Source organism: Heterodontus francisci, chromosome 11 (assembly GCF_036365525.1).
Source record: "Heterodontus francisci isolate sHetFra1 chromosome 11, sHetFra1.hap1, whole genome shotgun sequence".
NCBI lineage: Eukaryota > Metazoa > Chordata > Chondrichthyes > Heterodontiformes > Heterodontidae > Heterodontus > Heterodontus francisci.
Genome location: NC_090381.1, coordinates 88,416,012 through 88,441,722, shown reverse-complemented (window position 1 = coordinate 88,441,722; position 25,711 = coordinate 88,416,012). Strand labels below are relative to the sequence as shown.

Sequence of the window (25,711 nt, the reverse complement as noted above, 5' to 3'; positions counted from 1 at the left end):
CCTCATCAATAGGCGGACCCAATGAGACGGCCCTGACCCAAGTGACGCGCGGTCCTGCTGCGCAGCCATTCCCAGGCACCGGGCAAACTCTCCTTTGCCAAGATGGACGCCTCAGAGCTGTTACTGGAATGTGCGCATGCGTTTGAGCTACCAGTCAGCCTCCCCGTTGTGCGATTGCGCAGGCTCGGCGGCAGTTTCGTTGCTCGGCAACAAGAGAAGGACGCACTTTCAGAAAGATGAAACTGAAACGGTTCCTGCTGCGGTATTATCCGCCAGGTGAGAATGAAGGGTTACTGCCTGCCAGCTGAGACCGGTGTGAGGGTGTGGGGTTGGGGTTGGGGTTACGGTTACGGTTACGGTTACTGCCACTGCCTGCCAGCTGAGACCGGTGTGAGGGTGTGGGGTTGGGGTTGGGGTTGGGGTTGGGGTTGGGGTTGGGGTTACGGTTACGGTTACTGCCTGCCAGCTGAGGTCAGAGTGTAGGGATGCTGGTGTCTTGAGCTCTGAGCCTTAGCTATCTGGGGGTTCGAGACCTGTGTCCACAAAGCGGAGCCCTCGCTGCTATTACCGCCACGGCTTTTCTATTCGTTGTTTCTAAAGTTGCAAAATCATTTTTAAAAATTGGCTGTACAGCAGATGTGGGGGTTTGACGTTTGAAAGTTCGTTACTGAAAGATTTTTAACCTTTTTTTTTGTTTTATTAAGCCGGACAGGAAGGTAAACCGTAATTCGGAGGTTGCCTCCAAACTCTTCAGTGTCCTGATCATTTTTAGGAGATGTAAATACAGGGATGCTGAAATTATCAAAAGTTTCGTTGCTTTGCACAAATACACAATGAATGTTTTTTTTTTGTACAGGAATTATTTTGGAATATGAAAAAGGAGGGGAGACGAAGAACAAATCCATTGATCTGCTTGACTTGACACCAGTGTAAGTGTGATGTCTGAGTAGGATTAAAAATGCAAATGTTATTACATAGTATTACATAGTATTTACAGCACAGAAACAGGCGATTCAGCCCAACAGGTCTTATCACCCTTCTTCAACTAACCTCATCAATGTATCTTTCTAAAATAAAAACAGAAAATGCTGGAAATACTCAGCAGGTCAGGCAGCGTCTGTGCAGAAAGAAACAAGTTAACTTTTCAGGTGGATGACCTTTCATCAGATGAAAGATTGCAATGCGGAATTAACCCACATCCATTTCTACTGTTGCAGACAACAGGCAAGCTTGTTGCTGCCTGCTGAATTGCTTGATTGCAGTGTGCAACCAGGGCTAAATGCAATGCTGAGCGGTTGTACACCTCAGCAGGAGACCCAAGTTTGTGCGACACCAGCAACACTTAAAGTTAGTTTACACTACTTAAAGCCAGCCTGCAGCTCTTAAAGGGGAGGTGCATTCTGGCTGGAACATGTGCTGGAACTGGTTGTAGAAGAACCTGTGAGCTCGAACACTGAATAATGGTACAACAGGACAGAGAGTGTGCTCCAAGTTTCTCTGACGCGTAATAGACACCTAGATGGAGGAGGTGGACATGAGGAGCGATGTCCTATATCTGCAGGGGGCCAGGAGGCCCTCCAAACAAACTGTGCGAAGGCAATGGAAGATGATAGCTGTTACTGTCAATGCCAAGAGTCTGGCCCTGAGGACTGGACGCAGTGCTGCAAGTAGTTCAATGACCTGACACGAATGGTCAATTCATCTTCAAATGCTAATTCTCACCAACTGTACCACTAGCTTGACACGCTACTCAATGCACCATTCTGCCTTCACTCATCTGCCAACAATCTCTATCCATCACAACGCATGCATTAAATTCACAAGGGAGGAGCCGGTGGCACAATGGTAATATCACTAGACATAAAATAGAGCCCCAGGCTAATGCTGTGGGGACACTCAGTTGCATCAAACTGCTACCACTATAAAGTCTAAGAAAAGGAATGAAACCGGACTGACCACCTGGCATTGACCTAGGCACCAGAAATGACAATGGCAAGCCCAGCCCTGTTGACCCTGCAAAGTCCTCCTTACTAATATCTGGGGACTTGTGCCAAATTGGGAGAGCTGGGAGAGAATTATAACTTGCAGACAATGTCCCAGATACCACCATCACCTTCCCTGTCCCACCGACAGGACAGACCTATCAGAGGTGGCGGCACTGTGGTATATAGTCAGGAGGGAGTTGGCCTGGGACCCCTTGAAGTCTCATGGCATCAGGTCAAACATGGGCAAGGAAACCTCCTGCTGATTACCACCTACCGCCCCCACCTCGGCTGATGAATCAGTACTTCTCCATGTTGAACACCAGTTGGAAGAAGCACTGAGGGTAGCAAGGGTACAAAATGTACTCTGGGTGGGAGACTTCAATGTGCAACACCAACAGTGGCTCGGTAGAACCACTACTGACTGAGCTGGCCAAGTCCTGAAGGACATTGTTGCGAGACTGAATCTGTGGCAGGTGGTGAGGGAACCAACAAGAGGGAAAAACCTACTTGACCTCGTCCTCATCAATCTACCTGTCGCAGGTGCATCTGTCCATGACAGGATTGGTAGGAGTGACCACTGCACAGCCCTTGTGGAGACGATGTCCCGTCTTCACATTGAGGGTACCCATCATCATGTTGTGTGGCACTACCACCTTGCTAAATGGGATAGATTTTGAACAGATCTAGGAACTCAAAACTGGGCATCCATGAGGCGCTGTAGGCCATCAGCAGTAGCAGAATTGTATTCAACCACAATCTGTAACCTTATGGCTTGGCATATCCCCAGTCAAGCCGGGGGATCAATCCCTGTGCAGGAGGGCATGCCAGGAGCAACACCAGGCTTACCTCAGAATGAATTGTCAGCCTGGTGAAGATACAACCCAGAACTAATTACATGCCAAACAGTGGAAGCAGCATGCGATAGACAGAGCTAAGTGATCCCACAACCAACGGATCAGATCTAAGCTCTGCAGTCCTGCCACATCCAGCCGTGAATGGCGGTGGACAATTTGCGGCGGAGGCTCCGCAAATATCCCCATCCTGAATGATGGGGGAGCCCAGCAGATCAGTGCAACAGATAAGGCTGAAGTATTTACATCCATCTTCAGCCAGAAGTGCCGAGTTGGTGATCCATCTCAGCCTCCTCCTGAGGTCACCAGCATCACAGATGCCAATCTTCAGCCAATTTGATTCACTGCACGTGATATCAAGAAACGACTGAAAGCACTGGATACTGCAAAGGCTGTGGACCCTGACAACATTCCGGCAATAGTACTAAAGACTTATTCTGCAGAACTAGCCAAGGCGCTAGCCAAGCTGTTCCAGTACAGCTCCAACACTGGCAATATGGAAAATTGCCCAAGTATGTCCTGTGCACAACAAGCAGGACAAATCCAACCCGGCCAATTACCACCCTAACAGTCTACTCCCTATCATCAGCAAAGTGATGGAAGGGGTTGTTGGCAGTGCTATCTAGCGGCAATTGCTCAGCAATAACCTGCTCTATAACGCTCAGTTTGCATTCCGTCAGGGCCACTCAGCTCCTGACCTCATTACATACTTGGTCCAAACATGGACAAAAGAGCTGAACTGCCGAGGCAAGGAAGAGTGACTGTCCTTGACATCAAGGCAGCATTTGACCGAGAATGGCATCAAGGAGACCAAGCAAAACTGGAGTCAATGGGAATCAGGGGGAAAACTCTCCGCTGGTTGCAGTTGTACTTAGCACAAGGAAGATGGTTGTGGTTGTTGGAGGTCAATCATCTCAGTCCCAGGAGATCACTGCAGGAGTTCCTCAGGTAGTGTCCCAGGCCCAAACATCTTCAGCTGCTTCATCAATGAGCAGGGGCTCTGACACAAATTTTCAAATCTTCTCTGGCCACAGGAGAGGTACCAGAGGACTGGAGGACAGCGAATGCGGTATCATTATTCAAGAAGGTTAGCAGGGATAAACCAGGTAATTACAGGCCAGTGAGTCTAACATCAGTGGTAGGGAAACTTGGAAAAAATTCTGGGGGACAGGATTAATCTCTACTTGGCGAGGCAGGGATTAATCAAGAATAGTCAGCATGGCTTTGTCAGGGGGAGATCCTGTCTAACAAACTTGATTGAATTTTTCGAGAAGGTGTGTAGATGAGGGTAAAGCAGTTGATGTAGTCTACATGGACTTCAGTAAGGCTTTTGATAATGTCCCGCATGGGAGATTGATTAAGAAGGTAAGAGCCCATGGATCCAGGCAATTTGGCTTAGTGGCAGGAAGCAGAGGATGGTGGTTGAAGGTTGTTTTTGCGAGTGGAAGCCTGTGACCAGTGGTGCACCGCAGGGATCAGTACTGGGACCCTTGCTGTTGGTAGTGTAGATTAATGATTTATACTTGAATATAGGAGGTATGATCAGTAAGTTTGCAGATGACACTAAAATAGGTGGTGTTCTAAATAGTGAGGAGGAAGGCCTTAGATTACAGGACGATATAGATGGGCTGGTAAGATGGGCAGAGCAGTGGCAAATGGAATTTAATCCTGAGAAGTGTGAGGTGATTCATTTTGGGAGGGCAAACAAGGAAATGGAATATAGAATGGATGGTAGGATCCTAGGAAGTACAGAGGGTCAGAGGGACCTTGGTGTACTTGTCCATAGATCACTGAAGGCAGCAGCACAGGTAGATAAGGTGGTGAGGAAGGCATATGGGATACTTGCCTTTATTAGCCGAGGCATAGAATATAAGAGCAGGGAGGTTATGATGGAGCTGTATAAAACGCTAGTTAGGCCACAACTGGAGTACTGTGTACAGTTCTGGTCACCACACTATAGAAAGGATGTGATTGCACTGGAGAGGGTGCAGAAGAGATTCACCAGGATGTTGTCTGAGCTGGAGCATTTCAGTTATGAAGAGCGACTGGATAGGCTGGGGTTGTTTTTCTGAGAGCAGAGAAGGCTGAGGGGAGACCTGATTGAGGTATACAAGATTATGAGGGGTATTGATAGGATAGATAGATAGGAACGTTTTCCCTTAGCAGAGGGATCAATAACCAGGGAGCATAGATTTAAGGTAAGGGGCAGGAGGTTTAGAGGGGATTTGAGGAAAAATTATTTCACCCAGAGGGTGGTTGGAGTCTGGAGCACATTGCCTGAAGGGTTGGTAGAGGCAGGAACCCTCACAACATTTAAGAAGTATTTAGATGAGCACTTGAATTGCCATAGCATAGAAGGCTATGGGCCAAGTGTTGGAAAATGGAATTAGAATAGATAGGTGCTTAATGGCCGGCACAGACACGATGGGCCGAAGGGCCTGTTTCTGTGCTGTATAACTGTGACTCTATGACCTTCCCTCCATCATAAGTTCAGAAGTGGGGATGTTCGCTGATGATTGTGCAACGTTAAGCACCATTTGTGACTCCTCAGATACTAAAGCAGCCTATGCCCAAAACGCAGCAAGGCCTGGACAATATCCAGGCTTGGGCTGATAAGTGGCAAGTACTATTCACGTCACACAAGTGCCAGACAATGACCATCTCAAATAAGAGAGAATCTAACCCTCTCCCCTTGACATTCAATGGCATTACCATCGCTGAATCCCCCACTATCAACATCCTGGGGTCCACCATTGATTAGAAACTGAAGTGGACCAGCCACATAAATACTGTGGTTACAAGAGCAGGTCAGAGGCCAGGAATTTTGCTGCAAGTAACTCACCTCCTGACTGTCCATCGTCCACCGTCTACAAGGCACAAGTTAGGAGTGTGATCGAATACTCTCCACTTACCTGGATGGGTGCAACTCCAGGAACACTCAAGAAGCTCGACACCATCCAGGACAAAACAGCCCACTTGATTGGCATCTCATCCACTGCCTTCAACATTCACTCCCTTCACCACCGATGCACTGTGGCAGCAGTGTGTACCATCTACAAGTTGCACTGCAGCAACTCACCAAGGCTCCTTTGACAGCTCCTTCCAAACACGTTACTGCTACCACCTAGAAGGACAAGGGCAGCAAATGCATGGGAACACCACCACCTGCAAGTTCTCCTCCAAGCCATACACCATCCTGACTTGGAACTATATCTCTGTTCCTTCACTGTCATTGGTTCAAAATTCTGGAACCCCATTCCTAACAGCACTGTTGATGTCCCCACATCCCAAGGACTGCAGCATTTCAAGAAGGCAGCTCACCACCACCTTCTCAAGGGCAATTAGGGATGGATAATAAATGCTGGCCTAGCCAGCGCCGCCCATCTCTCAGGTACGAATAAAAAACATGCCTCACCTTGCCCTCACACTCTTGGCTCTGCTGCAAACTTCATACCAACAGCACACATCTTGTCTGCATTGCCAGTTATTCAATCATGACAGCCACCATCATCATAAGATAGGACAGTTCTTAACCAGAGGCAGCAACCCTTAACTTGGGGGGACCTGGCAAAGCCGCATGTCCTAACCTCGATGTCATCATTGGTGCATCCATCGCTGAGGTGTGGACAGTGGTGGGGCTGAAGCAATTTCAGATGCTGGTATCCTGATACCTAATCCTCCTTCTCACATGCCCTCTAATCCCAAAGTTTCTCCCGATTTACAAGCTGCAAGTGGTGTAAACATGCATGTCTTGCTTTCCCACCCTTCCTTCACCATAAGTCTACCCTTGTGCCATTCTCCTTTCCAATACCCAAGAACTGCAAACTGGACAGGCAGTGGTGGAGGAAGAAGAATTGGAAGAGGAGGAAGAGAGTGATGAAGAAGAAACACCATCACTTGCTCTCTCACACATAGCCTCCAGCTCAGGCACTGACACTGTGTGTTCTTTTTAGCAAGGCTGAGAGGTGATACACAGGGCATGAGTGACTTAGAGCCAGGGTAGGCAGCAAGGACAGCGCAGGTGCCAGCTTGCCAGAGGACGAGGTTGCACACCAGTTCTCCTGCAGTGCACTCAGATAAGGACTCCTATGGGGGTTCCTTCAGAAAAAGGTTGATAGGTATGCAAAATTGTTATGACCGAGGCAGGAGGAGTGCACTGTTTATGCTAGTTCCACCTCTCCATGGATCAGAAGGTATGTTTAATATTTTTCCCACTACCGATACGGTCAATCAAAGACGCTATATTTTTATCCTAGAATAAAACACACCAACTAAGTTTCTTCAATAAACAACAAAATTATCAGTTTATTATGAAACAAGTTCTCTTTTTACTTTAGCTCCTCACGCTCACAGACACACACATACATTGGTTAACTGGAAAAATAAAGGGATTTGTGTTGTAGAGCTCTATTACAAACATGGAAGGTCTGGTAGGCTAAACTGCATTTACTTTAATGCAAGAAGCCTTACAGGTAAGGCAGATGAACTCAGAGCATGGATTGTGATGTTATAGCTATTACGGAAACGTGGTTGAGGGATGGGCAGGACTGGCAGCTCAATGTTCCGGGGTACCGATGCTTCTGGCGTGACAGAGGTGGAGGTAAGAGTGGAGGGGGAGTTGCACTATTGATTAGGGAGGACATCACGGCAGTACTTAGAGAGGATATCCCAGGGGGAACATCCAGCGAGGCCTTATGGGTAGAACTTAGAAATAAGAAAAGGGTGATCACTTTGATGGGATTATACTATAGGTCCCCCAATAGAATTGGAGGAGCATATATGTAGGGAAATCACAGACAGGTGTAGGAATTATAGGGTTGTAATAGTAGGTGATTTTAACTTCCCTAATATTGACTGGGACTGCCTTAGTGCTAAGGGATCAGATGGGGAAGAATTTGTTAAGTGTGTCCAGGATAATTTTCTGAAGCAGTATGTGGATGGCCCTACTAGTTCCGAAGAAGGGTCACTGACCCGAAACGTTAACGCTGTTTCTCTTTCCACAGATGCTGCCAGACTTGCTGAGTGGTTCCAGCATTTCTTGTTTTTATTCCAGATTTCCAGCATCTGCAGTATTTTGCTTTTATTATAGGAGGTGTTGGAGGTTTTGAAGCGCATTAAGGTGGATAAATCCTCAGGGCCTGACCAGGTGTTTCCTAGGATGCTATGGGAAACAAGGGAGGAGATTGCTGGGGCCCTGGCAGAGATTTTTGTATCATCGTTAGCCATGGGTGAGGTACCTGAAGACTGGAGGATAGCTAATGTTGTGCCTTTATTTAAGAAGGGCAGCAGGGATAAGCAGGGAACTACAGGCCAGTGAGCCATACATCAGTGGTGGGAAAGTTATTGGAAGGGATTCTGAGAGACAGGATTTATATGCATTTGGAAAGGCAAGGTCTGATTAGGGATAGCATTGCTTTGTGCATGGGAACTCATGTCTCACAAATTTGATTGAGTTTTTTGAGGAGGTGACCAAGAGGATTGACGAGGGCAGGGCAATGGACGTGGTCTACATGGACTTTAGCAAGGCCTTTGGCAAGGTCCCGCATGGTAGGCTGGTCCAGAAGGTTCGAACACATGGGATCCAGGATGAGCTAGCCAATTGGATACAAAATTGGATTGGTGATAGGAGACAGAGGGTGGTAATGGAGGGTTGTTTTTCAGATTGGAGGCCGCTGACCAGTGGTGTGCCGAAGGGATTGGTGCTGGGCCCTCTGTTGTTTGTCATATATATTAATGCCTTGGATGTGAATGTAGGGGGCATGATTAGTAAGTTTGCAGATGACACCAAAATTGGTGGTATAGTGGACAGTGAAGAAAGTTGCCTAAGGTTACAACAGGATATAGATGAACTGGGCAAGGGATTGGCAAATGGAATTTATTTATTTTTATTTTATTTATGTAGAGATACAGCACTGAAACAGGCCCTTCGGCCCACCGAGTCTGTGCCGACCAACAACCATCCATTTATACAAACCCTACAGTAATCCCATATTTCCGACCACTACCTACAGTAGGGGCAATTTACAATGGCCAATTTACCTATCACCTGCAAGTCTTTGGCTGTGGGAGGAAACCGGAGCACCCGGCGAAAACCTACGCAGTCACAGGGAGAACATGCAAACTCTGCACAGGCAGTACCCAGAATCGAACCTGGGTCCCTGGAGCTGTGAGGCTGCGGTGCTAACCATTGCGCCACTGTGCCACCCCAATTTAATGCAGACAAGTGCGAAGTGATGCATTTGGGGAAGGTAAACCAAGGCAGGACATATACAGTGAATGGCAGGGCCCTGGGGAGTGTTGTTGAGCAGAGAGACCTTGGGGTGCAAGTATATAGTTCCCTGAAAGTGGCAACACAGGTAGATGGGGTGGTGAAGAAGGCGTATGGCATGCTTGCCATCATCTGCCAAGGCATTGAGTAAAAAAGTTGGGCCGTCATGTTACAGTTGTCCATAACGTTGGTTAGGCCGCATTTGGAGTACTGTGTGCAGTTCTGGTCGCCGCACTACAGGAAAGATGTCATTAAGCTAGGGAGGGTGCAGAAAAGATTCACAAGGATGTTGCCTGGTTTGGAGGGCTTGAGTTATAAAGAGAGATTGGATAGGCTGGGTCTGTTTTCCCTGGAGCGAAGGAGGCTGAGAGGGGACATGATACAGGTATATAAAATTATGAGAGGCATAGATAGGGTAGATAGCCAGAGTCCGTTTCCCATGGTAGGGGTGACTAAAACTAAAGGGCATAGAGTTAAGCTGAGAGGGAGGAGGTTTAAAGGGGATCAAAGAGGTAAAGTTTTCACACAAAGTATAGTGGGTATCTGGAATGAGCTGCCAGAGGAGGTGGTGGAGATATGAACAGTAGCAACATTTAAGAGGCATCTGGACAGGTACTTGAATGAGCAAGGCATAGAGAGATATGGAATTAATGCAGGCAGGTGGGATTAGTATAGATAGGCATTATGGTCGACATGGACACGGTGGGCCAAAGGCCTGTTTCTATGCTGTACGACTCTATGACTCTTAAACAAACAAAAAACACTTGGGTTAAATACTTGCTAATTGTTGAAGAAGAAAGAGAAGATATGGAAAGATGTCCTTTGTTTTGGTTTGGCATTCCAAATGCGTATAGACGGCTGTCACTGGGATCTTCCTCGAACAGTTCTTTTCAGGCAATGTTGAAGATCAATTTGGGTAGGATTTCCAGGAAATGCAGCAACAGAGGTTTCAGAGAAAGGCCTTAAAGGAGGAATACAGCAACAGTTTTGGTCTGCTTCTTACACTTGCTTTCCAGCTCCTTGAGAGATGGAAAACTGACAGGCTATTACCAAAGGCTGCGTTTGCTGACAATGCAACCGTTGGGTGGCGTAGTACTGGAGCAAGCACAAATGCAGCCTCATCCACTGAAAAGGCATTGTCTGTGAAGTCAAGGAAGCTGTCAATAATAAAGATGGCGCTGCTCAATTTATCACAAAAAACAAATTAAGCCCAAATCCACTCAGTGGCTGTGATTGCCGCCTCTATGCAAACCCCAACAGTACCCCACTCTCTTCTGCCACTGCGCTTCTCTTCCCCACTTCCTTCTGTACTCATTTGCTCGCCGCTAGCCACTCACCACCCCCCCACTCTGCTCGCCGCTGCCTTCCCTCAGCCACTCGTTCCCGGCCTCACTGCTTTCCCCCCCCATTCCCCCGGCCTTGGCCACTCGCACCCTGCTTCACCCCACCCCCACATCACCAGCCGCTCGCTGGAGGCCTCGTCGCTTGCCCCCTCGGCTGCTTGCTCCCTGCCTTGCCCTTCGGTGGCCGTTCCCCGCCAAAGTGAGCAGCTGGGGTTAGGGGGGTACGAGTGGCCAGAGGGGATGGGGAGGAAGTAGCAAGTCTGGGAGCATCTGAGGGAAGGCAGTGGCGAGGCTGGGAGCAAGCGGCCCTGTTCCAGCACTCGATGACGTTTTTGAGCGCACGCGTGAATTAGTCCTGGCAAGCTGGGTGCTGACGTAAGCTGCACATGCGCAGCACTGCTGTAAATGACTGTATGTCTCTATGACTCTATGACCATACTGGCAGGATGAAACCGTTCTGCACACGTGCGCAGCTGGGAATGCAGCAATGACATCGGTGCTTGGCTGCATTGTCAGGAGTCACTTTGTTTTCCAAACTGCTGGAACAGACTGAGTTGGGGTGGTTTGTTCTTGGCAAGTTTTCTTCAACTGTCTTTTCAAAACATTGTCCATATCTCAACTCACTGTCCAAAGTGAAACCCTAAACAAAAACATTGTCCATATCCCAATTCACTGTCCAAAGTGAAACCATAAACGATGTCACAAGAGACAAGCCTCCTGACCTTTATAAATCGTGATCTGTCACTTCTCTATAAACATCTTCCCCAAGTCAAAAACAACCCCTACTGGGTAATTATTTGAAAACATGTGCCTTCCAGGAACTGTTTGTTTTCAAAGCCAGACTGTCAGTGACACTGGTAAAAACCCATCCATGGAGTCTTTTCACTTTTCCCAAAATAAACCAATGTCCAGCTCTAAAATACATGAGTCCTCAAAGAATGCTTAAAAATATAGAAGCACTTATAACACCTCCACCCTTGGAGGAATGAAGTGCCATTTTTAAATGCGTTCCATTACAAACTGTGGAAAAAATAGAAGTCGAAAAGAATTTTAAAACTGATTCTCACACTCATACGTATTCAATCTTTACCTGTAGCTAATACTGTTCTGCTTTGTACCACCTTTGCATTCAGATAACTCAAATCAAAGTTAGATTCTAGATAAACATCTGCATTGCAATAGTCTAGCATTCTGGTTTTTGAATTTTTGGCAAAGTTTGTTACCAAATCAGCCAGCTGTAATTTTCTAAACAGAGCTTCAAGTTGTTTTAAGTGGACCTTCCAAGTGTCACTGTGTACCAGCACATCATCAAGGTAATCTACACAGTTAGGAACACTGGCTACCACTTAGTTCATTAGTCTCTGCAAGGTTGCTGGGGCATTTTTTAGCCCGAATGGCATCACTCGGCATTGGAAAAGGAACTTTAACAAATCTTTTTTGTAAGTAATGTGGCACTGCCCACTCTGTCAATACGGTCTTCCAAGCGAGGAATTGGGTAGGAGTCTGCCTTTGTTACTGCATTATTCTTTCTGTAGTCTATGCAGAGTCCAGTTGAACCATCAGGTTTAGGCAATAATACCACTGGGGAACTCCAGCTACTTTGATTGGGTTCCATAGGTGGTTTTACAGCATGTATTGGATTTCTGCTTTTACCTGGGCCTGTTTCTCGAGACTTAAGTGATAAGGTTGCTGTTGGATAGGAAAGGATTCCCCTAAATCTACATCATGTGTGGCTAAGGTTGTTCATCCTGGCTTATCCCTACAGACTCTTTTGAATGCCGTGAGTGGTCTTGTTAGGTCTTCTCGTTGTTCTGCATCTAAATATGAAAGCAGAGTGCCAATCTCCCTAACAATTTAGTATTAGTGAACCAGATAATAGGAGGTTCAATCTGAACCAATTGCCTAGGCCTCCTTTTGCCTCATCCTCGCTATCCCTTTCATCCTTCACTGTCCCTATTACCTGACATACCTGTGCTTGCTTATCCTCCTGGTGATGATATTGTTTCAACATATTGATATGATACAGCCGATTCTTTTTCCGACGATCTGGGGTGTCAATCAAATAATTTACTTTACCAATTCTGTTGACCAATTTATATGAACCACTGAACTGTGCTTTCAATGGTTTACCCTGCAAAGGTAGGAATATGAACACCTCATCCCCTGGTTGAAATGTTCGGGTCTTGGCATGCTTGTCTGCCCATTTCTTCATAGTTGTTTGGGAAGCTTTAAGGTGTTTCTGAGAAACTTTGCAGGCTCTTTTGAGCCACTCCGGGAACACAGATACATAATCTAGCATCGAAGATTTGTTCCTATGTTCTAAAAACCTTTCTTTAATTAGTTTTAGAGGACCTCTTATCTCATGTCCATAAACTAATTCAAAAGGACTAAAACCGGTACACTCTTTCGGTGAATTCCTCGTGGCAAGCAAAAGAAATTCCAACCCTTTATCCCAATCATGGGGATACTCATGACAGTATGTCCTGATCATTGGTCTGATGGTACCTTTCTAAAGCTCCTTGTGTTTTTGGGTGGTATGCTGAAGACTTCAACTGTGTTATACCCAAATTACCCATAACTTGCTGAAAACTTTTAGGCATAAGATTGGAACCTTGATCCTACTGAATCTCGTTTGTATTCTGTATTGAGGGAAGAACTGGGTTAACTTCTCTACCACTACCTTAGCAGAAATTGTTCTCAAGGGAATGTCCTCTGGAAACCGAGTAGCCATATCTATGATAGTGAGTACATATTGGTGTCTCACTTCTGTTTTCGGTAAGGGTCCTACACAGTCTACCAATACCCTACTAAATGGTTCCCCAAAAACTGGTATGGGAATTAGAGATGCTCGTTTTATGGCAGGTTGCGGATTTCCCACAATCTGGCATGTCTGGCATGTTTTACAAAACTGCATCATGTCCGTAGAAAGACTTGGCCAGTAAAAATGTCGACTTATATGTGATTGGGTCTTCTGGATCCGCACATGTCTCACTATAGGAATTTTATGCGCTATCCTTGATAGCTCCTGGCGATACTTAAGCGGTACCACTATCTGATGAACAACCGCCCATTCTTCGCCTACAGGTCTGTGAGGAGGTCTCCAGTTCCTCATCAGAATCCCATCTTGAATATAGTAGCCTTCTGGAACTCCTTTTCCCTCAGCTTCAGTTCGAGCTGACTGTGCCACTATCTTTAACTCTGGATTGGCTTACTGAGCCTTGATCAGAGAAGACTGACTAAACATTTCCTTCGGATTGCCCAAATCCCCAAAGAAAGTTTCAGATATTTGACGATCTGACGGTGCCAATTTTACCTCCGACAATGCAACATATTTAGCCATTGCTCGGGTTACTACACATGACGAAAAAATTCCTGGAACCTTTTCCTGCAACTGTTCTATGTCTTTAACTTCACATGGGTTTTCCCTTTCCTCTTTTTTAAAATCCAAGCTTCTTTGTTGTCAATTGTCTTTTGAGCTCAAGTTTTTCCCAATTTTTTTCTCTCCTTTTTCTGTTCTAGCTTAAGTTTTACCATTTCCTATTTCTGCTCAAGTTTTTTCAATTACTTTTCCTGCTCAAACTGCTTCATTTGTAACTGAATTTTAGCTGATTCAACTGCACTACCCTCTGGTTTGCTTTCTTCTTCTTCCAATTGCAAATGTTGTCCTATTACCTCAATTATGTCTGCTTTCTTAGCTCCTGGTTTTAACTCTAACACCAACAGTTCTGCCAAATCCTTTAGTTTAACCTTGGTTAAGGTTAAGGGATACATCCTCTTTAGAAAGCCTGTCATCAATGTCAAGGAGCATGGTGGGGTTTAGCACCAACTCGGCACAGGGCTTTGTGCAGAGCTTGGGACCATCCATTCCAACTTGGAAGTGTTGACCAAATCCATGAGGGCACTTTCTTCCATTGCAGCACAAGCAGAAACCCCCCACTGTCTGGGATCTGCTGTGGGAGCTCAGACTGATGTCATGCAAGCTCAGCTGTCTGCCTCTGAAGTTTAGACTGCTCTCAGGAAATCTCAGTTTGCTGCCAAGCAGGATCACTGCTGCCATCATGGCTGCCATACCAGTGTCAAAGGGACTTACAGGATATCACAACAGTCCAGCAATTTGTCCTCCAACAGATTACTAGGATTCCTGAGGTGCCGCCTTGGGGGAGTGGGAGTGGCACTGTGGAGCACAAACCTGCTGTCCTCTCTCAAGATGACAGCATTCGTCCTCCCACCATTGCTACTCCATCAAACTCCTTGCTGTTGCCTGTCAGTCAGCCAGCCCAGACTGCTGCCGCCCATGCCAAGCTGGTGCAGTTAGAAACAGGGCCTTCTAGAACCAGAGCTGCTCTAGGTCATCCTGCAAAGCCATTTGCAGTCTCCCCCACTGGCCATGCTGCAGCCACAGGGGAAGCACTGCACAGAAGTACTTCTTCTTTGGCCTCCTTGTCTCGAGAGACAATGGGTAAGCGCCTGGAGGAGGTCAGTGGTTTGTGAAGCAGCGCCTGGAGTGGCTATAAAGGCCAATTCTAGAGTGACAGGCTCTTCCACAGGTACTACAGATAAAATTGGTTGTCGGGGCTGTTACACAGTTGGCTCTCCCCTTGCGCTTCTGTCGTTTTTCCTGCCAACTGCTAAATCTCTTCGACTCGCCACACTTTAGCCCCGCCTTTATGGCTGCTCGCCAACTCTGGCGATCACTGGCAACTGACTCCCACGACCTGTGATCAATGTCACAGGACTTCATGTCACGTTTGCAGACGTCTTTAAAGCCGAGACATGGACGGCCGGTGGGTCTGATACCAGTGACGAGCTCGCTGTACAATGTGTCCTTGGGGATCCTGCCATCTTCCATGCGGCTCACATGGCCAAGCCATCTCAAGCGCCACTGGCTCAGTAGGGTGTATAAGCTGGGGATGTTGGCCGCCTCGAGGACTTCTGTGTTGGAGATATGGTCCTGCCACCTGATGCCAAGTATTCTCCAGAGGCAGCGAAGATGGAATGAATTGAGACGTCACTCTTGGTTGACATACGTTGTCCAGGCCTCGCTGCCGTAGAGCAAGGTACTGAGGACACAGGCTTGATACACTCGGACTTTTGTGTTCCGTGTCAGTGCGCCATTTTCCCACACTCTCTTGGCCAGTCTGGACATCGCAGTGGAAGCCTTTCCCGTGCGCATGTTGATTTCTGCATCGAGAGACAGGTTACTGGTGATAGTTGAGCCTGGGTAGGTGAACTCTTGAACCACTTTCAGAGCGTGGTCGCCGATATTGATGGATGGAGCATTTCTGACGTCCTGTCCCATGATGTTAGTTTTCTTGAGGCTGATGGTTAGGCCAAATTCGTTGCAGGCAGCCGCAATCCTGTCGATGAGTCTCTGCAGAGATAGAAGTACTCAGACAGACAAAGGCACATGAAAGACAGGCACTAAGGGAATGCGTGAGGGTGATTAGTTGACATTGGTAGGCAATATGGCAATACTTGATTTATATATTTGTTTGTGTTGTTTGTTTTGTGGTGGCTTAGAATTCTACATTGGTTTCAAGAGGATGCTGTGAGGTCAGTATCAGAGGGAATGTAAAGTATGGGATTGTTGGTAAATGGGGTTGTGTTCATTGGTACTGAAGTCGGATGTGTCGATCACAGATAACCCAGCCAGAAAGGGGCTGTATTGGTTGCCTCCTCCCTTCCTTCTCTTCACTGGTCACTGGTGGCAAGGGCTGTGCCCTCATGATGGCGAGGTTGTGCAGCATGCTGCAGATTAGGATGAATCTTGACATGCTCTCTGCTGAGTACTGCAGGGCTCCTCCAGAGTGGTCCAGGAAGCTGAAACACTGTTTAAGCACCCCAATGGTCTGCTTGATTACACTTTATTTGGCAGCATGCGTTTAGGTATATGCATGCTGCCCACATGTTCATTTCTCACCTGAGTCATGAGCCACGTGGTCAGCAGATAGCCCTTGTTGCCTGTATCCATCCTCTGGTTTGTCTTGTTGGCTTGAATGCAGTTGGCACAGTGGACTGCCGCAGAATGAAGGTATCTTGACCATTTCTAGGATACTGAGCACTGACCTGCATGATATGCGGCGTATGGTCGCACACCAGCTGAATGTTGAGGGAGTGGAATCCTTTGCAGTTGTGGTACATCTCAGAGTTGACATGCGGCACCCACTAACTGATGTGGGTACAGTCAATGGCACCCTTCACCAAAGGGAAGCCTGCAATTGTCACAAAGCCATATGCTCACTCCAATTGTTTCTCTCTGGCTGGGTAAAAATGAAATATGTTCAGCTCTCTTGGAATACAGAGCCTCAGTAATCTCCCTTATGCAATGGTGGACAGTGAACTAGGTGATGTTACTTGCACCAGCCTGGAAGGAGTCAGATGCCTAAAAGCTCATTGCACTGTCACCTTCACAGCCACTGGTAATGCCATCCTTGTCCTGCTTTGAGGTTGCAGGTCTGCCTGCAGCAGGTGGCAGATTTCAGTGATGACATCCTTAGTGAAGCGGAGACGTCTGACACACTGGGCTGAATTTTGTGGAGGCAGCAGAGGTCCCACCGCTGGAGTTGAAAGTAGGAGGCGACCCTGCTTTGACTGGCAGCGGGACCCAGGGCGGCATACTGCCAGCGGCAGCTAATTAAGTGGCTGCCACCTGGACTGCCATCCAATTAAAGACGGAAGCCCGCCCCTAGCTGCCAGCCCAATTAGATGGCTGGCAGCTAAGCAGCCTCAGGGAGAGATGGTCCCTCAATGGCTGGGGGCCTTAAAGAAAGGTAAGTGAGGTTGGGGCATGCCGGTGCCAGGCAGGCAGGCCCCAGTGATTAGTGGGGTGTGGGGCTCACTAAGCACCTGTTCAGGGGCCCCTCCATGGGCCATAAAGTGCCCATAAAGGAAGGCCCCCCCTCCACAGAACCCTCTGGGAGGCCGGTAAGTTTCAATGGGCGGGCTCCCCACGTGACAGTGGGCCCTCCGACACAGGCAAAATGTCTGTGGAGGAAGGAAGTGGCCCTTAAGTGACTGCTTAAATGGCTCAATTGACCTCCCAGTGGAAAGGTGATCTGCCAACCTTTCTGCTGTTGACAAAATGGCATGGCAGTGGGAGGGCATTGGGCACCTCCTTGACACCTACCTGCACCATTTTGCCAGCCTTCCGGCCTCCCAGACTGTCACCAAAGGGCCTGGTAAATTCCAGTCGTTGTTCCTCACTGAGGCTCAGAGGCCAAGGATTGCTCCCTGCATACTCTGAGTGGATATGGCTTCCTGCTGAGAGCCCTCTCCTCCCTCTTCCAGCAGCTTATTCTGCTGTGTCACCTCTGCACCTGTCATGCTGTAGTCCACGGTGGATGCAAACTGCTGCACCCATGTCTGGGAGCAGGTGGTTCGTGCCAAATCCTTGAAATCAGGCAAAGTCCTTCAGCATGTGCCAGACCACTCCCTCTACACTTTAATAACTTTAAACAACTCTGGAAACTACCAAACACTTCTACAAACACAGCAAGAACCAGTAGAGATCAATCTGCAACTAACCTGGAAGTAGTTGATGATCCCTTTAAATTGCACTGATGGGGGATTCTTTCTGCTGCTGAATGCATGTCAATCTATGTGAGGTTAAGTGGGGGCATTAGCTGGAGTGTTGAGATCCAAAATGGCAGTGCTGGCATATCAGTGTTACAAGCTGATTGGTGTCACCATCTGCCTGCTTTGCATATGGGTGCTCCCTGTGTGTGCACTAATGCCTTCACTATAATTGCATCTGGCGTGGCTAGCAACAGACGTGTGTGCTGTGGACACCATTTTGGAGGCAAAATGGTGCTAGTAGCCCAAAAAAAAGACTGCATTTGTTGACAATGCTACCGCTAGGGGGTGTTGTTGTGGCACATGCGCAAATGCAGCATGTGCCACTAAAACGTCACAGACTGCGACTTTAGGCAGCTGCCAGGACTAAAGATGGCGCTGCTCAAATAATCACACGGAGGCAGCCTAACAAACACATGTCAGCATACAATGGCGGAGTGAGAGAGCGAGCGAGCCAGGGCCGGGGAGCAAGCCGGGGCCGGGGAGGGAGTGGGGGGGGCGAAGCGTGCCTGGTAGGAGTGCAGTGGCCGGCGAGTGGGTGAGCGAACGGCCCAGTGACGGAGGGAAGCGGAGCGGGCCTGGGGGGTGCGGTGCGGCCGGCAAGTGGGTGAGCGAACGGCCCAGTGACGGAGGGAAGCGGAGCGGCCGGAGACAGCAGCGTGAAAGGGGGGGGGGGGGGGGGGGTGCGTTTTTCTACGCATGCGCCATAAATTTGCAATGGCAAAAGACGCACCAGCCGGTCCCCGCACCCAGCGACACCAGGTCTTCGGCCGCTCGCTCCCCGCGGCTCTCTAAGGCCTCTCGCTTCCGGCCCTCTCCATCCAGCCGTTCTCTCCAGCTGCAGATCCCCCATCCAGCCGCTTTCTCCCTTACTTCTCAACTGTACTTCAGGCATTGCAGCTGTCTGGTCCCTGCCTTTTGCATCCCCCTCTTCAGGAGCTTCTGAATTTAACTCCCTCCCACTACCCCCCCACACCCCCTCTCTACCTCCCCCTCACACCCCCTTTCCCCCCACCCCTTCACAACCCCCTCCCTCTTCCCCCTCACAACCCCCTCCCTCTCCCCCCTCACAACCCCCCCTCTCCCCCCCCTCTCCCCCCCCACCCCTTCACAACCCCCTCCCTCTTCCGTCTCCTCCTCCGCCCCCCGCCACCAAGGACCACACCGCAGTTGAATATCTGACGTGCAGTTGCAAAGTCGGGAAAATAACTTCAAAAATCTCAACAATTCCAGGTTTAATTATTGAGAAATTTTATTAAGTGCATTAAACATTCGAGGCACTGCTGTGCATGGATACATGAGTGTTGTGTTGCCAGCATTCCCGTGAGACAGACAGGCCGAGTCTCTGCTATGCAGAACTAAAGAGATTGTTCCTGGAGAGCCTTGTGGTGAATGAACGCGTGGCTATCTATTCCACTACTGTATTGTCCATGTGAAGAAGGCAAAGTCACAAAGTCATGCTTTGAATCCACCCAGGACTACAGGTATCTCTGAGAAATACAACGTTCCTCGGACTACTACTCTCGCCGCATCCTGAGATCCACGCTCAGTGCTGTGCGCCGCCACAAGCACACACTGGACCTCTCTCTCCTTGAAGAAAGTCACAAGAGTCTGAGCTCAGTCTATTCTTGGTGAATGTTCCCCAAATGCATCCCAATGTGCGCTCCCACTTCATCCATAAATGCAAGGTTCCTTTACGTATCGTGACAAGCTCCGCAGCATGATCCAGTTGCCTTCGTTGCTTGAATGCTGATCTCAAGTCTCAAGGATTGTTTTCTCAAGGGCATGTTTTACGTGAAAAGAAATAAGGAAAGAACATCAGTGTCAGAGCTTCCCTCCTCCAATGAAATTACTGTTGAGCATGCTTTATGTTCTGCAGTAAAGGCATGTACTGATAACGCCGCCAATGAATTACTTACTACCCACCTCAGCTGTAGGAGTCAGGATGATGTTACTGCCCCATCTCGTGATGGTTCAATGCTGCTCTCAGGGAAAACATGAATGATGTGAGGGTGCTGGAAAATGAAGCACATTTCTTTTGGACTATGAACATAAAGCAGGCCATTTAGCCCAGCTGTTCCCTGCTAGTGGTTATGCTACTTGTGCGCCTTCCCATCCGCTCCCATTTAATCCTGCCTACTACTATCAGCATCATCTTCCATTTCTTTCGCTCTACTTTTGCCTTCAAGCAACACTGAGGATGGAGAACGGTGTGGCTGCACTCCCACCTTACCAGTTGTGTACTCAGCAAGAGCATTCACATTTGTGCTACCACTGGACACGGCATGCTTGTTTCTTTCAGTGCTCAGTCTCATCTTTCTGGATGTTCCCCAAGTGCTTGACCGCTTAGGATGCCCTCTCTGCTTGACAGGCAGCAGCTGGCAATTGCAGAGTTTCACAAGGCTCTGCATGGTAGTTTCAAGAGCGGTTGGGGACACATGTGGCTGTGTGTCCATGTGCATGGCTCTCATGGATGCAGGAACAGAGCAACTTACAACAGGGACTGGAGCACATGTACTGCCTGCACACAGCCCCAGACAATGGAAAGGATTTTAGTGCAGTGCAGTGGACTGGAGTACATGCAGTGCCCCAGACAATGGAAATGTTTTCAGAGCATCTTACAACAGGGACAGGAGCACATGCAGTTCCCCAGACAATGGAAATATTTTCAGAGCAACTTACAACAGCAGAGCAACTTACCTTGGAGCAATCTCATCTTTCTAATAAAAATGAAGCAGACTGAAATCTCCAAAATGACTAAATAATTGCGAGAAAATGCCCGACGAAACCTCTCCTCCTTCCACTTTCAGAAACTCGCGCCGAAGCTTTGACGCATGCGTGAATATCAGAAGGTTGACGCATGCGTGAATACCCGTTGGTGTTGCATAAAGCGCATGCGCAGAGGCCGACCAGGTGCGTTGCCCGAAGAAGCAGACGTCACGCGATGACGTCATCGGCGCATGCGCTAACCAGTCCTGGCAAGCCGGAACGCAGCGCATGCGCAGAGAGCAGGAGACCGTCTGTGCATGTGTGCACCGCGGCGCAGCCTGATGACGTCAGTGGCGAGCTGCGTTGTCAGGAATCACTTTGCAAAAAAAAACAGATGCTATGGATCTGAATTTTACTGCCCCATTTTCCAAGAAGTATGTGGCCTACTTATTCTTTCTAACAAAATGGACCCCCTCACACTTGCCTTTATTGAAGCTCATTTCTCAATTACAATTTTAAACATGCTTCCATTTTTAAATGCTTGCTTCTTCAGTTCCCTTTTGAATGTTTGCAGAAAATTCATACTCACTACACAAGCTTGCAGCTTGTTCCAAAGGTCAAAAACCCTTCGTCAAAGGCAAAACCTTCTGACATCTGACCTAGCTGTATGCTTGTGTAAATCGCCTGGTTTTCTCTACTATATTATAAAATACACTATCCACATGGACAAAGTATTGTCACTTCATTATTTTAAAGACAGCAATCAAATCTCCTCAAGGACACTGCTTTTAAAAAAAAAAGACCGAGCTTTACAAGCTTATCGTGGTAATTAAGAACCTTCAAGCTAGGTATGAATCTACTGATTCTCCTCTCTATTGTTAGCCATATTTTAGGGGCCCAAACTGGGCAAAGTATTCCAGATGAGGCCTAACCAAAGTCTTTCACAACAGCTGTATAGCTCTAGAAAAACAGAAAATTCTGGAATACTAAGCAGGCCAAGCTGCATCTGTGGAGAGAGAAACGGAATTAATGGGGTAGAAATTCGTTTTAGGCAGGAGTGCAAGATGAGTGGTATCGCATCCATGACCTGTTATATGACCTGCATGCTATTCAGTTCCAGTGACTTCAATAGACTTCAAAATGTGGGAATTGGAAAGGACTTGTTTGAGGGCCCTGTCATTCATGGTGGAAGGGAATCCTCAGTTGAGGAAAAAGAAAAGCATATCAGAAGCACTTGTGTGGAAGGTGGAATCGTCAGAACAGATAGGGTGGAGAAAATGGAAGAATAGAATAGCGTCCTTACAGGAAGCGGGGTGGGAGGAAGCGTAATCAAGGTAACTGTGGGAGTCATTGGGCTTATAGTAGATACTAGTTGTTTTTTATTCGTTTCATGGAATGTGGGCGCACTGGCCAGGCATTTATTGTGCATCCCCAATTGCCCATGAGAAGGTGATGGTGAGCTGCCTTCTTAAACCGCTGCAGTCCATGTGGGCTAGGTACACCCACAGTGGAAGGGAGTTCCAGGATTTTGACATCTTTTCTCCGGAAATGGAGATAGAGAAGCTGAGGAAGGAGAGGGAAGAGTTAGAGATGGACCATGTGAAGGTGAGAGAAGGATAGAAATTTGAAGCAAAGTTGATGAAATTGTCCCACTCTCAATCTGACCTTAATGTTCTGTTTCAATGAAGTTTGAGGAACAGCGCCTCATTTTTCGATTATGGTAAGAATGGAAACATTCTACAAGTGTCTTGACAGATGGGGATAAATTTCCCAGCCCTATGGCAATGGGCTGGGAGGCGGGAGCAGACAGAGTATTGTGCAAAAGGCATTGGAACGACAGTCCGACATCTTGACATTGCAAATGGATAAACCAAAGGACAGCCGGCATGATGGGAGGACCTCCTGCTCAAAATGGTGGGAAGATAAATAAACCTGTTAAATAGGCAATTGAGCAATTAACTGCAATTTTACTGGGGTTTTCAAATTTTACAAAGCGTGCATGGGAACCACGAGGCTTCAGAACCTTGCCAGGTATACCAAGGTAGTGAGTTAGCGGAGGTCAGTGATGGCTCCAGACAGGAACCATTGTGAGCACCAGCATGGCTTGGCAGGAAGGTTGGAACAGCGCGACCATTGGCTGTATCATTTGGGAGCAAGGACAAAGTTGCTAGCACATTAAGGGGCATACTGCTAGAGTGCCATCTCAGAAGTAGCACTTGTGCGAATAAAGCTGGGCGGGAATTGGTGAGATGCCCCGGAAACTGAGTGCAGCTACCTGCCATGGCCCTCATTCACTCAGGCTTTGGGGCCTCCACTGAGGAGGACCGTCAGAGAGGGAGAGAGCTGCAGCCATAGGCAGTGGGACAGCAGCAACCTGAGGGCCAACAGGATCTCCAGCGTTAGTGGGGCTGAGGTCATAGCGGCATGGCGCAGAGGGGCACTCAACCAGCCTTCTGTGCACAAAAGAGTTTACCCTCGAGAGGGTCTACCATCTGAAGCTCAACTACCTTCAAATGTTGGAGTAACAGTGTCGCCGAAGACTGCATCTTTCTATGGAGGCCATCACAGAGCTGTGCGCCATGATGGAAGACAGGCTGAGGCCTATGGGAAGTGGTGGCCACCCAAGCCAGTGGTGCTGAAGGTCACAATGGCATTGAATTTCTACACTTCAGGATCATTTCAGGGATCTTTTGGAGATAGGTGTGGGATTTCTCAGTCTGTGGCTCATCACAATGGTCATTAATGCCACCTCAAGAGGGCCAGCCAATACACGCACTTTTGTACTGACTCAGACAGTCAAGCTGAGAAGACCAGAGGGTTGAGGGCCAACGCTGGATTCCCCAGGTGCATGGTGTCATTGACTGCATGCATGTAGTCATCAAGGCTCCCACAGACCAGGCTGCAGCCTTTATCAACAGGAAGGACTTCCACTTGATCATTGTACAACTTATCTGTGACCACCGCAAGTGGTTCCTGCAGGTGTGTGCAAAGTTCCAGGGAAGCAGCCACGTGGCGGACATACTAAGTCAATCCCAGGTGCCAGAGTTTTTCAGTCCCCCGCTCACTTTCGTGGATAGATACTGGGTGACAAGGGCTAACCACTGAAGATGTGGCTGCTGACACCTGTGAGAAACCAAGCATTGGATGTAGAGAAGAGGTAAACACCTGCCACAGGACAACTCAAGTGACCATTGTGCTGGCCATAGGGCTTCTGAAGATGTGGTTCAGATGCCTCGATTGATCCAGTGGTACCCTTCAGTATGCTCCAGCAAGGGTCTCACGTAGAGGGCTATATAATTCCAGTATTAATCCTGGATGGGGAGCGCACATCTTCTCTTGCAGCTTTTGGTCTTTGGACTTCTTTTCTCTTTGTTTTGATGTTTCTGGTTCTCTCCACCATACAGATGTGGTCAGGAGGGTCTCTTTTATCCTGGCTCTTATCCAATTAACCCCTTCCCCTCCCCAATCACGTTCATCCTGTGGCTATCATGCCCTGTGCATGCCTTTCTTGGCCAATCAGGCATTTGTTCATGTGGCTGCTACCAACCTTAGATAATTCCATAATGCCCTTTTAATTCACCACTGTCTTATTTTCTCCTTTTCTCAAGGTTTCTACATCCCGTGGTCACTTATTTACTTGAGAGAGGCCTCTGCATCGCTGCTAGACAGTACACAGACAGTCTCAGACAGTTTTCAAGGACCTTTAGCTTCAGTTGCGCTGAGCTTGTTACAGCTTGACACGATTTTCAACAATCCCTCTACCTTGACATCTTTTATGTTATTCTCTATGTTTTGACTATACTATACTATAAAAAGGCTTTTTAGTTGGACTAAATGTTTAATAATTTGCTGACCTTGCTGCCCCGTGGCTTCGGATGACCTTTGCGGTCATCTCCTGCCACCTGATGCCTGGTGGGCCCCGGCATATCAATGACCCCCTGCAGCCTCCTCTGTTGGCACAGCTAAGTGAGGCTGGTGTCACTAACAGAGGGGCAGAGGAGCCGCTATCCATGCCAGGACCACCCTGAGAGGAGCCCCCAGATGCTGTAGACAGTAGCACCTCTTCCCTTTCAGGGCACACTTGTAGCTCCCTGCTCATCTGAGGAGTTGAGGACCTGCTGGTGAGTCCAGGTGCCTCGAACCCTCTCACCCAGCCATTGCTCTGTGTTCATACCCTCTGTCCTGTTGAGTGGCAGGTGGTTGAGGAGAAGGCTACTGCTATTCCTACTGGTGCTGCTCTGCTGCTGTAGGTGTTGCTGGTGCTGTTTGCATTGTTCCTCATCAGAGGTTCAAGGTATAATTGCGGTAATGGCTCCCATGCTGCTGTGAAAGTTGACAATGGGATGTGCTGATCAAAGGCAGCAGAAATGACTTCGGAGAATTTTAAATTGATTTATTCGGGAAAGAGGGGGGAGCATGGTCAGTAAGGACCAGGTGAGGAGAAAATAGGATTTTGAGCAGGATACATTGCCTGAGATTTGGGTAAGTTGGAATGTTTGGAGGATAAGACGCCAGCAAAGAGCATTGGGGTAAGAATTTTGGAGATGACAAAAGCAGAGTAAGGGTTTTGACAGTAGAGGTGTTGAGGTAAGAGCAGAGGCAGACAATGTGCAATTTACTTGCACATTAGTGTAGCAGGGTATTAGGACCAATTTGACAACTGAAGGACATGATCACCCTGACTATTAATTGTTCCAGATTGTGGTCTGATGGTTAAGTCAATGCTCTTAATTTCTTTTACTTAATAATATCCATGCCTGCGAAGTGGTTACAAAATGCTGTGCTGTATTTTGAAGTTTATCATTCTTCAAGAAAAAGCACTTCTCAATGTAATTCAATGGTTTTATGATATTCTCACAAATGTTGCTTTTATTTCTTAATTTGCAATTTATTAAATATTGTGGATACAGCCTGTAGTGGCTATTGCACCATACGATCAGGCCTAATGAGAGGTATCCAAGACTTTAAAACTTGTCCAATTTT

The 25,711-nt window shown here is 47.8% G+C and overlaps 1 protein-coding gene across 1 annotated transcript in view; it reads left to right on the top strand.

Annotated features, from left to right (window-relative positions):
- Nucleotides 1-202: 202 nt before the first annotated feature.
- daw1 (dynein assembly factor with WDR repeat domains 1) overlaps nucleotides 203-25,711 on the top strand; it is a 77,178-nt gene continuing 51,669 nt past the window's right edge. Inside the window, exons 1-2 of the mRNA XM_068042430.1 lie at nucleotides 203-276; nucleotides 857-929. Of these exons, the coding sequence (XP_067898531.1) occupies nucleotides 237-276; nucleotides 857-929 (113 nt within the window). The 5' untranslated portion in view covers nucleotides 203-236. The remainder of the gene's footprint in view (nucleotides 277-856; nucleotides 930-25,711) is intronic.